The sequence below is a fragment of the Microcebus murinus genome, chromosome 4, assembly GCF_040939455.1.
Source record: "Microcebus murinus isolate Inina chromosome 4, M.murinus_Inina_mat1.0, whole genome shotgun sequence".
NCBI classification, from domain to species: domain Eukaryota; kingdom Metazoa; phylum Chordata; class Mammalia; order Primates; family Cheirogaleidae; genus Microcebus; species Microcebus murinus.
In genome coordinates this window covers 62696856-62711497 of record NC_134107.1, presented here as the reverse complement: position 1 = coordinate 62711497, position 14642 = coordinate 62696856, and the positions used below count along the sequence as shown (strand labels likewise).

General features: G+C 40.2%; 1 protein-coding gene across 1 annotated transcript; it reads left to right on the top strand.

Annotated features, from left to right (window-relative positions):
• The first annotated feature begins 2573 nt into the window (after window positions 1-2573).
• Window positions 2574-9221, top strand: LOC105860385 (ras-related GTP-binding protein D-like). The gene is given in 4 exon segments (XM_076002334.1): window positions 2574-4566; window positions 4568-5339; window positions 5690-5700; window positions 5702-9221. Coding segments are annotated over 4 exon segments (1455 nt in total). The 5' UTR covers window positions 2574-4231; the 3' UTR covers window positions 6039-9221.
• The last annotated feature ends 5421 nt before the right edge of the window (window positions 9222-14642 follow it).

Below are 14642 nucleotides of genomic sequence, written 5' to 3'. Positions count from 1 at the left end.
TCTACTATGCAGCTGGAGTAGAGAACTATTTCTGTAAACCAACAGTCTCACTATACATATGGGAAAGAAAGGCCCAGAGAAAGCGAAAGTGACTTGTTTGGTGGCATGAGATCAAGAACTCAAACTGAAGGCTGCTGGCCCCTAGTCGTGGTTACCCTCAGCACACACCCAGCCTCTGGCTCTCTTCCTACGCTTCCACACAAATGCTTTGCTCTCAGCAGGTACCCCCCTGTGTCTAATCAACAGCAATGCAAACAGCAAGGTGACTGTTTATTATGTGCCAAACACTGGGCAAGCCACTTTACATATGTTATCTCTAATCCAAACAACAAGCTTTTAAGGAAGGTGTGAGTAACTCCATTGTAAGAGGAGGAAACTGCTGTTCAAAGACTTTAAGAGATAGCTAAAGTCACAGCCAGTAAGGAGAATTCAGAATTTCATACAGTCTGTTGGACTCCAAAGCCCAGGTTCTTTGGCTATATTTACTGCCATTGGTTCCTGACTGATCTTATCTTTCCTGGGTTATTTCTCCATCAAGAACTAGCTCTAATTCTAATCCCTCCCTAAAATCCCTTCTACCCCAGACCACAAGGATCAATTAATTGACTCAATGTCATGGCAATAATCACCCACATTAGCTATTTGACAAGGTCTACCTTGAAGGCTATTTAATTTTGTCACATGTATTACCTATTTCTTTACCCACGAGACTGGGAAAGAGAAGGAGCTTTCTCTGTGTTTCTGTCCTGGTCCTGTAGCTGTGTTGAGGTGTGGTGATACTGCAAGATCATAACATTTAGGCTTTTGTGAGATTCCACCGGTGGAAATATCTAGAGAAGGGAAACATCTTTAGGCTCAGGTGGAGTTGAAAATTTGAACTGAGAAGGAACAGAGTTTCCCTTGGGCTCAGATTTGTGGTAACAGTCTTTCTTCTGCAAGCAAGCCTCTAGGTGCCAGTCTAAATCCTAGTTGTAAGAACATGAAAGCCTCATAAATGAAATCAGAAAATCTCTGGCTAGAAGGAGTTTTTCTCATCTAACCATTGACTCAAAGCTAGAATTCTCTCTCCAGCATAACAACAACCATAGAAATATTCCTTCCATTTCGGGGGCTGGTGATGAGAAACCTCTTCCATGTTTGGACAGCTTATTAGAATATTGTTCTTGATTTTATGTGAAACTCTGCCTCCTTGTAGTTTTTACCTACTCCACAAGGAAATTAAGTGCATTTGGGCCTGGTGACATGATAGGCTGATTATGGCTGAGTGAAGCCCTCCACACAAAGCAACTCTGGGGTGTTGCTGGCACCAGTGGGAGCCCCACTGCTGTTCTGCCCACCAGCCCCTCCCTCTTGGCCTAAGCATTGTCCACACTCGGCAGATGGGGGAAGGGAGGGAGTGTGCAACACACCTCTGGCAGAGTGCTGTTTTCTCAGACCCAAAGAGGGTGACCCTTTCCAGCGAGTCTAAAGACCTGGAGAGTATGTGTCTTGCTCAGAGAAGCTTCCTTTTCACTTCTGTTCTTCCCAAGGACTCCTCCCCAAGAGACTGGACTTTGTTTTGCCAAATCCACTTTCTCTGATCAAAATAATAAAGAGAGATTACCACCATACTTCCTGGTCCCAGATGTATTCCTTAGAAATATACAGAATGAACCCAGTATCTCTTCCTCTAGGGATCTGAAGACAGAGATTAAATCATCTATCCATCAGTTAAACAGTTTTACTAGGAGCCTACCATGTAACAGGCACTGAATCTCCTAGCAAGCAGTCTATAAGTGGTAAATGGTATCACTAATAACCTAATGTTTAACTCAGTCACTGGTAGGTCCGCTTTTACATGACGAATTTCTGAAAAGAGAATGGAGAGAGAAGGGAAGTAGCCTTTACTGAACATGAACTGCCTATCAGGCAAGGTGCTAGGTGCTTGCTTTATATGTCTTATATTGTTTAAGACCATCTTATGAGATAGGTTAGCTACATCTCCATTTTACAAATGAGGAAGTTGAGGATTACAGAGCTTAAATCACTAGACCAAGCATCCACAGCTAGTAAGCGATGGAGCCAGAGTCTGGATACAGAGCTCCCCAACTGCAAAACCGCCATACTGTGGGCTCCCTAGGACAGCTGGAGGCACGCCATGGTTCCCCCATGTACTGGGTCTGATATAAATATTGCTTTAAGTTTTCCTTTTAAACTTTCAAACCCAGTTCCTCATTTTCAGGTTTTAAAAAATTTTACAGTTACAGATTGATTTACTTGTTGTTTTCCATAAAAGTTAATTTTCCTGTTAATACCTTTCCATCATAAACTTGGCCACAGGACAATCAATATTTCATGTGTAATTTGCATATTCATCAGTTTGCTTTTCCTTTAGAATTAGTTATTTGATTATATTTATTTTATCAGTCACTGTGATAAGAATATAAAAAAAGTTTTTCAAGGAAATGGAAAAAGATTACCCCAAATCTCATATCCTGGTGCAACTATTTCCATTCTAGTCCATACCCATAGTATATATTTATTCAATTGTTAATCCTTAATAAAGGTAGGCTATTATTACAATTCCAAATGTTTATATTTTGATTTTTTTCATTCAACATTACTTAAGGATTATTTACTCATATTTCTGTGTAGCCTTCTTTTTTTTTTTTTGAGACAGAGTCTCACTCTGTTGCCTGAGTTAGAGTGCTGTGGCATCAGCCTAGCTCACAGCAACCTCACATTCCCCGGCTTAAGCAATCCTACTGCCTCAGCCTCCTGAGTAGCTGGGACTACAGGCATGCGCCACCATGCCCGGATCATTTTTTCTATATTTTTAGTTGTCTGGCTAATTTCTTTCTATTTATGGTACAGATAAGGTCTCGCTCTTGCTCAGGCTGGTTTCGAACTCCTGACCTTGAGCAATCCTCCCGCCATGGCCTCCCAGAGTGTTAGGATTACAGGCGTGAACCAAGGAGCCCGGCCCTGTATAACCTTCTTAATGATCACATTTAATGACTGCCTGATAGTCTATCAATTTTTGTATTTTAAAGTCATTAGAGATGAAGTTCAGGAATAACTGAAAAGAAATGCTCTCCCACTCCCTTTTTAATTCAATATTTAAACAATCTGCTCAAGCATGGCTTTAACTCTTTGCAGTATTGTGTTACAACATCAAGAGGATAGAAAAATATCTTTCCAATAAGCAGGACATTTTCTTTTTGGTTTTGGAGGGTTTTATTTTGGTCAAAATCAGATTTGCAATATTGGTATCTCAAGATAATGACCATGAATTTAATTGGTGTTTATTTCTTCTCAAATCCTCAGTGCCTTGATCCCCACTCCTGCTAACTGAAGCCCTCAGTTGCAGCTTCTAAAAAGCTTCAGTTAATCAGTTACTCGTCAGGGTTTTGCTTTGTGGACATAGGTTCTTCTTGGTAATTACCTATAAGAGTGTCTACTATATCTGGAAGTGAGTCAAGCGGTGGAGACCATGGTATTATGGATTTTTAAAAAATTGTTGTTGTTGGTCGGTTGTCTTGAGCAATCTTAATTGTGTTACTTTCTTTCTGCAATCTCCTTTTCTCTTCTTCAGCATAAAGTTTGCCAGAGCCAGCAGGAGAAACTGGGATGCGATTAAGGTGTTGGCATGGTTGGGTTCTGCCGAGGGCCCTCAGGTTACGGAGGGCTGACTGCTCATGGTATCCTTGCAAGTCAGAGAGCGGAGCTAGTGAACTTGCTTCTTCAGGTCCTAGTGCATAGGATTCAAATTTACTTCTCAACAAAATGATACATGACCACCTTTTGCTCAAAATGGCTAAAACCTTGAATGTTAACTCCATAAATATCTGCAGCCCACAGCAGCTCCATCTGGCTGAAGTGCTCAGCATGAATCAGCCCAGAGAAGAATCCTGCTTGTTTTAAGATGAATGTGAACATTCTATCATTTATTTGAAATTTCCTAATATTTCTTCTCTTTTGAGGAACCATTTCTGCATGAACATATCCACTGTTATTCCCAGAGTTTTATTCCCAGTCAATACTGTAAGGTCTTGCTTATCTCTAAGGCTTGCACTTAATATTCCCTGGCCCATGATGGGGAGGCTACTGTGGGCCCCAGAGGCCTACATGGCCTGCTGAAGGGCTGAGCCTGTCCACTTCTGCTTCTTGATCTGCAAATCCATTTTCCCTTGGTTTTAGCTAAGGAGTGAGATAGGAGAGAAGATAAAACACTGGATATGTTCATGCAGGAATGGCTCCTCAAAATGGAAGAAATATTAGGAAATTTCAAACAGAAATGATAGCATGGCTCTTTCTCCCTCCCCGGGAGGAACCGCGCGCCGCGGCTGACTCCTCCGCCAGCAGGCGGGGCTTCGGGCGCGCTGGGAATCGCGGGGAACGCGCGGCCCCGCTTCCGCCGGCGCCCGCGAAGCTTCCGACAAAACCCCAATTCAGAAATAGGTTGCAGGCGGCCGGCGAGGAGGCTCGGCCCTCACCCGGGACCCCCATGGCCCCGGGACGGCCGGCTGGTGGACGCCATGAGCCAGGTGCTGGGGAACCGCAGCCGCAGGACGCGGACGAGGAGGAGCTGGGGGGTAGCGGACTACGGGGACGGCCCCACTCCTCGCCGACCCGGACAGCGGACAGAGGAGAGAGTTCTGGATTTCAGCGATCCCTTCAGCGCGGGGGTGAAGCCGAGAATCGTGCTCCTGGCGCTGAGGAGAAGCGGCAAGCCGTCCATCCAGAAAGCCGTCTTTCACAGAATGTCTCCCAGCGAAACCCTGTTCCTGGAGAGCACTGACAAGATTTGCCGGGGAGAGGTGTCCAACGGCTCCTTTGTCAGTTTTCAGATTTGGGACTTCCCTGGACAGATTGACTTTTTTGACCCTGCCTTTGACTACGAGATGATCTTCAGGGGAACAGGAGCACTCATATTCGTCATCGACTCCCAGGACGGTTACGTGGAAGCCTTGGCCAGGCTGCTCCTCACGGTGACCAGGGCCTACAAAGTGAATAGCGACATCAGCTTCGAGGTGTTTATCCATAAAGTGGATGGTCTGTCAGGTGACCACAAAATTGAAACCCAAAGAGATAGTCACCAGAGGGCAAACGACGACCTTGCAGATGCTGGATTAGAAAAAATTCACCTCAGCTTTTATCTGACAAGCATGTATGATCATTCAATATTTGAAGCTTTTAGTAAAGTGGTTCAGAAACTGATTCCACAGCTCCCAACTCTGGAGAATTTGCTAAACATCTTTATCTCAAATTCTGGAATTGAAAAGGCATTTCTATTTGATGTGGTCAGTAAAATTTATATTGCAACTGATAGTACTCCAGTGGATATGCAAACTTATGAGGCCGGGCGCTGTGGCTCACGCCTGTAATCCTAGCTCTTGGGAGGCCGAGGCGGGCGGATTGCTCAAGGTTAGGAGTTCAAAACCAGCCTGAGCAAGAGCAGACCCCGTCTCTACTATAAATAGAAAGAAATTAATTGGCCAACTGATATATATATAAAAAATTAGCCGGGCATGGTGGCGCATGCCTGTAGTCCCAGCTACCCGGGAGGCTGAGGCAGAAGGATCACTCGAGCCCAGGAGTTTGAGGTTGCTGTGAGCTAGGCTGACGCCACGGCACTCACTCTAGCCTGGGCAACAAAGCGAGACTCTGTCTCAAAAACAACAACAACAACAAAAAAAAAACTTATGAGCTCTGCTGTGATGATAGATGTGGTTATCGACATCTCTTGGATTTATGGTCTCAAAGAAGATGGAGCAGGAACCCCCTATGACAAGGAATCAGCAGCCATTATAAAGCTGAATAATACAACAGTTCTTTATTTAAAAGAGGTGACAAAGTTCCTGGCTCTCATTTGCTTTGTCAGAGAGGAAATCTTTGAAAGAAAAGGGCTTATTGAATATAATTTTCATTGCTTTTGGAAGGCCATCTGTGAAGTTTTTGAGGTGGGGATGAAAGTAGTGAAATCTCGAAAAGTTCAGAATCAGCTGCAGAAGAAAAAAGGAGCCACCCCTAATGGGACCCCGAGAGTGCTGCTGTAGGTGAGGTTTCAGGAACATCTTTGAAATCAGAGCTTTTTGATGAGGCTGCTGCGCCATGTTGCACTAAAGGAAGAGGAAGAAGGAGATTGGGACACATAACATGGATTTGTTGTAAAAAAAATTCCTGCAACCCTCTTGATCTTTTCTTTTTTAAATAAAGTAAGCACTTTGAAGCAAAAAAATAAATAAATAAAAATAAATGATAGAATGTTCCCATTCATCTTAAAACAAGCAGGATTCTTCTCTGGGCTGATTCATGCTGAGCACTTCAGCCAGATGGAGCTGCTGTGGGCTGCAGATATTTATGGAGTTAACATTCAAGGTTTTAACCATTTTGAGCAAAAGGTGGTCATGTATCATTTTGCTGAGAAATAAATTTGAATCCTATGCACTAACACCTGAAGAAGCAAGTTCATTAGCTTCTCTCTCTGACTTGCAAGGATACCATGAGCAGTCAGCACTCTGTAACCCGGAAGAGGGCTCTCGGGCAGAACCCAACCATGCCAACACCTTGATCTCAGAATTCCCAGCCTCCAGAACTATGAAAAATAAATTTCTGTTGTTTATTTAAAAAAGGATAAGCAAGTCACTTAATTAGTTGGTAATTTAGCCCAGCTGACAGGCCATCCTTCACATCACATGGAGTAGTTTGGTAGCTATAGACTCAGCATCGTGTGTGCATTTTATTGGAAAAATGTTATGATACAGTGGTATATAAACCTTTAGGGCACAGGTCCTCAAACTTTTTAAACAGGGGGCCAGTTCACTGTCCCTCAGACTGTTGGAGGGCCGGACTATAGTTTAAAAGAAACTATGAACAAATTCCTCTGCACACTGCACATATCTTATTTTGAAGTAAAAAAACAAACGGGCAAAAACACCCACATGTGGCCTGCAGGCTGTAGTTTGAGGACGACTGCTTTAGGGGTTCTCAAAATTCTTGGATATATCCTTCAAAACTGTCAAAATGTATCATTCTTCAATTCTACTGAGTTATTTCCTGCCTCTGTGCCTTGTATCTGCCTATCCTATTAACTATATCCAACTATTAAAATTATGTTTAACAAATGTATCACCTCTCTCAATGAAGATTTTTCCAGATTATTTCCCACTAGCACAATCTCTCCCTGCTTTGGACCTCCTTAGAACTTTATTTGTACCTTTTTTATGGCTTTTACCTTACATGACCTTGTATTAGCGAGGGTTCACTAGAGAAACAGACCAGTAGGATATATATAGATATATAAGAGGGGATTTATTATGGGAATTGGCTCATGTGATTATCGAGGCTGAGAAGACCCATGATATGCTGTCTACAAGCTGGAGAACTGGGAAAGCTGGTGGTGTAATTCAGTCTGAGTTCAAGGGCCTGAGAATCAGGGGAGCTGTTGGAGTAACTCTCAGTTCAAGGCCAAAGGGGGGGCCATGGTAGAAGTCCCAGGGTTCAAAGGCCAGAGAATCTGGAGTTCTCATGTCCCAGGGCAAGAGAGGATGGAGTCCCAGCTCCAGAAGAGAACAAATTCATCCTTCCTCCAAATTTTTGTGCTATCCAGGCCCTCAGCCATTTGGATGTTTCTCTCTCACATTGGTGAGGGCAATTTTCTTTACTCAGTCTACTGATTTAAATCATGTCTTTTGAAAACACCTTAACAGCCATACCCAGAAATAATGTTTTACCAGCTATCTGGGTATTTTTTAACCCAGTGAAGTTGACACATAAAGTTAACCATCACAGACCTTGAATAATAATAACCTACGTACCTCATCTTATTCCCGACTCTGAGATTATAGGTGTCTTCAGGTTACAAGTGGGTTATATCCACCCAAGAAACCTCCCTACCCACCTCCTCTGCAACCATTCTACTTCCACAGAGCCTGAGACATTGCCTCACATGACAGTGGCAAATAAATATTTGTTAAGTTGAATTGGGTTAAAAGCTGGTTCTGTTGTAACAAAGTAAATAGATGTTTTATGATGATAGTTTTTGCTGGATAGTCATCTTTTGATGTCATCTATAAATAGGACCATATTGCTATGTTCTTTGGTTAACCTGACTGAAGGAATATACCAAATAGGTGAGTCTGAGCAGATCAACAGCTTCTCTAACCCTGATGTTTAATCCCCCTTTTATCTTCTAATTTGACAGTTCTCCCCTTGTCCAGCTCTCTCTTTCTCAGATCAAATCCCTACTCACTTGGTTAGAGTACCCTCCTTTTTATTCCCTTTCTCATTACATCATGTTGAAACTTCAGAAAAATAGAACACATGCTCTAAAGAGCCAATTGGCTCAAGTAGTTCAAAATGGAGAGTTGATTTAAATGTTCTTTCTTACAGCAAAAGTTTATTCAAAGCCTATGTCAGCTTTGTAGACACCTTCTAAACAATTTTTGGACCTGTTTTCTTTCCCTCTCCCAAATGCCACTTTTCCCCCTTTGCTTCACAGGGAAGGGAATTTCTTTAAAAAGTTGTCTACACTGCCTTTTTCTACTACCCTATGTCCTATTCAACTTACCAGCTTACCTTGCCAACTATGTTTTCGCCCACTTTCTCCAGATTGCAGAGCCTGGGGTCAGGATTCAAGTGCTGGTTCATTCTGGGGGAGGTTCAAGCTTAGGAAGGAAAACATGAAGAAAAAGGCAAGTCAAGCCAGCAGTATGATGTTACCATGGTGGCTACTTCTTCCAACAGGCCACCATGAGAAACAGCAGGTGACTAAACTCTTGACTTCAAGCAATCCACCCGGCTTCCCAAAGTGCTAAGATTACAGGCCTGAGCCACTGCTCCCAGCCTTTGGGGGTTTTCTATATATAAGATCATGTCATCTGCAGGCAGGGATAAATTTACTTCTTCCCCCTCTGATTTGGATGCCTTTCATTCTTTTTCTTGCCTAATTGCTCTGGTTAGGACCTCCAATACTATATTGAATAGAAGTGGTGAGAGTAGGCTTCCTTGTCTTCTTGTTCTTGATCTTAGAGGTAAAGCTTTCCATTTTCACCATTAGTATGATGTCAGCTTTCTTTTTTCTTTTCTTTTCTTTTTTTTTTTTTTTTAGAGACAGAGTTTCACTCTATTGCCCTGACTAGAGTGCCATGGTATCAACCTAGCTCACAGCAACCTCAAACTCCTGGGCTCAAGTGATCCTTCTGCCTCAGCCTCCCGAGTAGCTGAGACTACAGCCATGCGCTACCATGCCCGGCTAATTTTTTCTATATATTTTTAGTTAGCCAATTAATTTCTCTCTATTTTTAGTAGAGATGGGGGTCTCGCTTTTGCTCAGGCTGGTTTCGAACTCCTGACCTTGAGTGATTCTCCCGCCTCAGCCTTCCAGAGTGCTAGGATTACAGGCGTGAGCCACCACGCCTGGCCTGATGTCAGCTTTCTTATGTTGAGGTATTTTCCTTCTATTCTTAGATTGTTGAGAGTTTTTATCATTAAAGAGTATTGAATTTTGTGAAATGCTTTTCTGTATCTACTGAGATGATTATGTGATTTTTATATTTTATTTTGTTAATGTGGTATATCACATTTATTGATTTGCATATGTCAAACTATCCCTGCATCCCAAAGGTGAATCCCATTTGGTCATGGTGTACAATCCTTTTAATGTGCTGTTAGATTTGCTTTGCTAGTATTTTGTTAGGGATTTTTGCATACATGTTCATCAGGGACATTCAGCTGTAGTTTTATTTTATTTTCTTGTGTTGTCTTTGGCTTTGGTATCAGGCTAATGCTGTCCTCAAAATCAGTTTGGAAGTGCTCCCTCCTCTTCAGTTCTTTGGAAGAGCTTGAGAAGGATTAATGTTAATTCTTCTTAGAATGTTTGGTAGAATTACCCCAGTGAAGCCATCTGGTTCTAGAATTTTTGTTGTATCTGCTGTTGGAGACTTTTGATTGCTGGCTCAATCCTCATATTAGTTGTAAATCTGATCAGACTTTCATTTAGTCTTAGTAGGTTGTATGTGTCTAAGAATTTATCCATTTCTGCCACATTACCCAGTTTGTTGTCATGTAATATTTCACAGTAGTTTCCTATGATACTTTTTATTTCTGTGACATCAGTTGTAATATCTCTTCTTTCATTTACAATTTTATTTCAGTCATTTCTCTTTTTTTCTTAGTCTATCAAGGGTCTGTCAATTTATTTTATGTTTTCAAAAAACCAACTCTTAGTTTCATTGATTTTTTTCTATTGTTTTTCTATTTTCTCTTGTATTTATTTCTGCTGTAATCTTCATTATTTCCTTCCTTCTGCTAATTTTGGGCTTAGTTTACTCTTTTTTTTTTATTTCTTTGATGTGTTAAGTTAAGCTGTTTGAGAGATCTTTCTTCTTTTTAAATATAGATGTTAATCACCGGGAACTTTCCTCTTAGTACTGCATTTACTGCCTCTCATAAGTTTTGGTATGTTGTGTTCTCATTTTTGTTTGTCTTGAGGTATTTTTAAATTTCTTTTTTTATTTTTTCATGGATACAATGGTTGTTCAAGAGTATGTTATTTAATTTTCACATATTTGTGAATTTTACAGTTTTTCTTTCTGCTATTGAAAGGGAAGGGGAGAAGGAGATTATGGTGACATGGAAAAAACCGTTGAGCACCGTTAAAACTCATTGTTGAGCACCGTTAAAGCTTGTTGCTGATTGGATGTTAAAAGCTTGTTGCTGATTGGATGTTAAAGCTTGTTGCTGATTGGATGTTAAAGCTTGTTGCTGATTGGACGCTTTTCGAGTCCTACCAAGGGTATAAAAGCAGAGGAAAACAAGGGAGGGGGCAGAAGTCAGAGGTCGGTTGAGCCTGCTGGAGGAAAAAAGGCTATTCTCTGACTTCTCGTGTGCTGCTCGGTTCTTTCTGTAGTCAAATGCTGTAACAAGAGCTGTAACACTAGCTAACACTAGCTGTAACACTAACTAACACTTGCCTCAACAATAGAGCTTCATACTCTGCCATGTAGCTAATGTCACGTCACTCCTCTCAACATACATTTTGCATTTTTGTTTTTGAGACACAGTCTCATTCTATCAGACAGGCTAGAGTGCAGTGGTGTGATCATAGCTCACTGTCAACATACATTTTTTTTTTTTTTTTTTTTGAGACAGAGTCTCACTTTGTTGCCCAGGCTAGAGTGAGTGCCGTGGCGTCAGCCTAGCTCACAGCAACCTCAAACTCCTGGGCTCGAGTGATCCTTCTGCCTCAGCCTCCCGGGTAGCTGGGACTACAGGCATGCGCCACCATGCCCGGCTAATTTTTTTATATATATATATCAGTTGGCCAATTAATTTCTTTCTATTTATAGTAGAGACGGGGTCTCGCTCAGGCTGGTTTTGAACTCCTGACCTCGAGCAATCCGCCCGCCTCGGCCTCCCAAGAGCTAGGATTACAGGCGTGAGCCACAGCGCCCGGCCTTCAACATACATTTTTAATTTAAGGAAATCTTAGTTCGTCAGGAATAGTAAAGAAGAAAAAAGAGGAAAAAAAGGAAAAAAAAAGAAAATCTTAGTTAAAATGTTATATGTTAAAGAATATTGATGTCAAACCAATAGCCAATATTATACTTAGCAGTAAAACATTAGAGATGTTTCCATTGATGTTAGTAATTTGACTGTCATAACTATTATTTAACATTATTCTGGAAGTGCTAATCAATGCAACAATGAGAAAAAGAAACAAGGGAAATATAAATATTTGATAGAAAGAGACAAAATTATCATTATTTCAAGATGATATGGTTGCCTGAAAAAATATTAGAACTAATAGAGTTCAGAAAGTTTGGTGATTACAACAGAAATATTAAAGACTAATAGCTTTCTTATATATTGTCAATAATTTGTTAAAGATAGGTAATAGAAAAATAACTCATATATGACAGCAATAAAAAGAATTCAAGTACCTAGCAATAAAGTTAATGATAAATATGCAAATCTATAAAACTTTACCATGAAACCTAAAAGGAAATTTGAATAATGAGAGAGAGATTCTTCATTTTTGTACTGGAAAATTTAATATTGTAAAATATATTAAATTGTAAAAGATATTTAATATTGTAAAAGATATTCCTCAAGCTAAGCCCACAAAATTAACAAAATTCCATTAAAAATACCAGGGACCTTTTTTTTTTTTTTTGAAGCAGAGTCTCACTCTGTTGCCTGAGCTAGAGTGCCGTGGTGTCAGCCTCGCTCACAGAAACCTCAAACTCCTGGGCTCAAGCAATCCTCCTGCCTCAGCCTCCCGAGTAGCTGAGACTACAGGCATGCACCACCATGCCTGACTAATTTTATATATATATATTTTTAGTCAGGTAATTTCTTTTTATTTTTTTAGTAAAGATGAGGTCTCGCTCTTGCTCAGACTGGTCTTGAACTCCCGAACACCTTGGCCTCCCAGAGTGCTAGAATTATAGGTGTGAGCCACTGCACCCAGCCAGGGAAATTTTTTTTTTAAATGTGAAAAAAAACCTATTTTAAAGTTTATTTAGAAAAATAAATAATGTCAAGCATATTTTTAGGAGAACAGTACTGAAAAAATCTTTCCCTACCAGATATTGAAGTGGATCAGCAAGATACAATAATTAAAACATTACTGTTTTAGCTCAAAAATAGACAGCTCAGAAATACATACAAATATTAATACATACAAGAATTTAGTATACAATATAGTACCTCATATCAGTGAAGAGAGTATTAAATGAACTCTCTAACCATTAAAAAAATTATATCTAAACCCACATAAATTCCAAAAGAATTAAAAATTTTAATGTAAGTAGAAGAAAACACAGGTGAATATTTATAAAACCTTGGGGTAAGGAATAACTTTCTAAACATGAAAGGCTTTCTAAACACTAAAGGCTGAAAGCATAAAGTGATAGATCTAGTTATATAAAAATATAAAACTTTTATATTATATACAGCAAAAATTTATCATAAACTAAGTTGAAAGACAAATGACATTGGGAAGTATTCTTAACCAAAGATTCCTGTCTTTAACATTTAAAGACCTTCTTCAAATCAAATGAAAACACTTCTCTGGCTGGGCTTGGTGGCTCATGCCTGTAATCCTAGCACTCTGGGAGGCCCAGGCCGGCAGATTGCTCAAGGTCAGGAGTTCGAAACCAGCCTGAGCAAGAGCAAGACCCTGTCTCTACTATATAAATAGAAAGAAATTAATTGGCCAACTAATATATATAGAAAAAGTTAGCCGGGCATGGTGGCACATGCCTGTAGTCCCAGCTACTTGGGAGGCTGAGGCAGTAGGATTGCTTGAGCTCAGGAGTTTGAGGTTGCTGTGAGCTAGGCTGACGCCATGGCACTCACTCTAGCCTGGGCAACAAAGCGAGACTCTGTCTCAAAAAAAACCACAAAAAAACAAAAAAACACTTCTCTACTTCCACTGCTTTGCTTGTCTAGCCTAAAAATAAAATCAAATAAAGAAGAAAATATATAATTGACTAGAAAAAGGCATTTTTACATAAGAACACTCCCCGATGACCAATAAGCATGAAAAAAGTTCATCTTTTAAAAATCTTTTTTTTTTTTTTTGAGACAGAGTCTCACTTTGTTTCCCAGGCTAGAGTGAGTGCCATGGCATCAGCCTAGCTCACAGCAACCTCAAACTCCTGGGCTCAAGCAATCCTTCTGCCTCAGCCTACCGAGTAGCTGGGACTACAGGCATGCACCACCATGCCCAGCTAACTTTTTCTATATATATTAGTTGGCCAATTAATTTCTTTCTATTTATAGTAGAGACGTCAGGCTGGTTTCAAACTCCTGACCTCGAGCAATCCGCTCGCCTCGGCCTCCCAGAGTGCTAGGATTACAGGCGTGAGCCATCATGCTCGGCCTAAAAATCTTTAATTAAAAAAATTTGTATACATAATAGTTATACATATTTATAGGATACATGTGATATTTGATACAAGCATGATACACTGCATATGGAATGGTTGAATCAGGGATGTCTATCACCTTAAGCATTTATCGACTTCACTTTTAGTCAAAGAAATGCTTCAGTTCTACAATGTCCAAAAAAAAAAAAAAAGAAAAGAAATGCAAATTAAACTCACAAAGAAAAAAAGATAAATATATGCACTACTAAGAAGAATTTGGAGATTTAGTCACTTTCAAATTTTTTTGAGTATATAAACTTATATAGTCCTTATAGAGAGGATGTTCTACTACTAGCAAAGAATAATAGCAAAGAAATAACTAAGGAGATGTATATTAACATATATACAGTCTACTAAGCTTCTTGATATCCTTAATATTTATCACAGCACTATCATAATAAAGAATTGTCCAAAAACGAGGCATGTATGTAGCCATTTTACAAGAAGTAGAAAAATGTTTAGGAACAAAAAAAAGTGTTAAGGAAGGATATTTATTTAGTTAGTTTTTCACAGGAGGTTTTCCAGTAAGAACCTGAAAATCTGCTAGACAAATTAAGGAAGGATATTTAAAATAACAAGGCAGTACGGAAACGCAGCCAATAAGGGAAAAAATGTTTGACAATCTGGCCATGGTGTTCTCACAGAGAGAGACTGTTTTGATTTAGCAGAATTATTTAGAATCTCTGCTGGTTGAAGCAAAACAAAAGGAGCAATGGACTGCCTTGT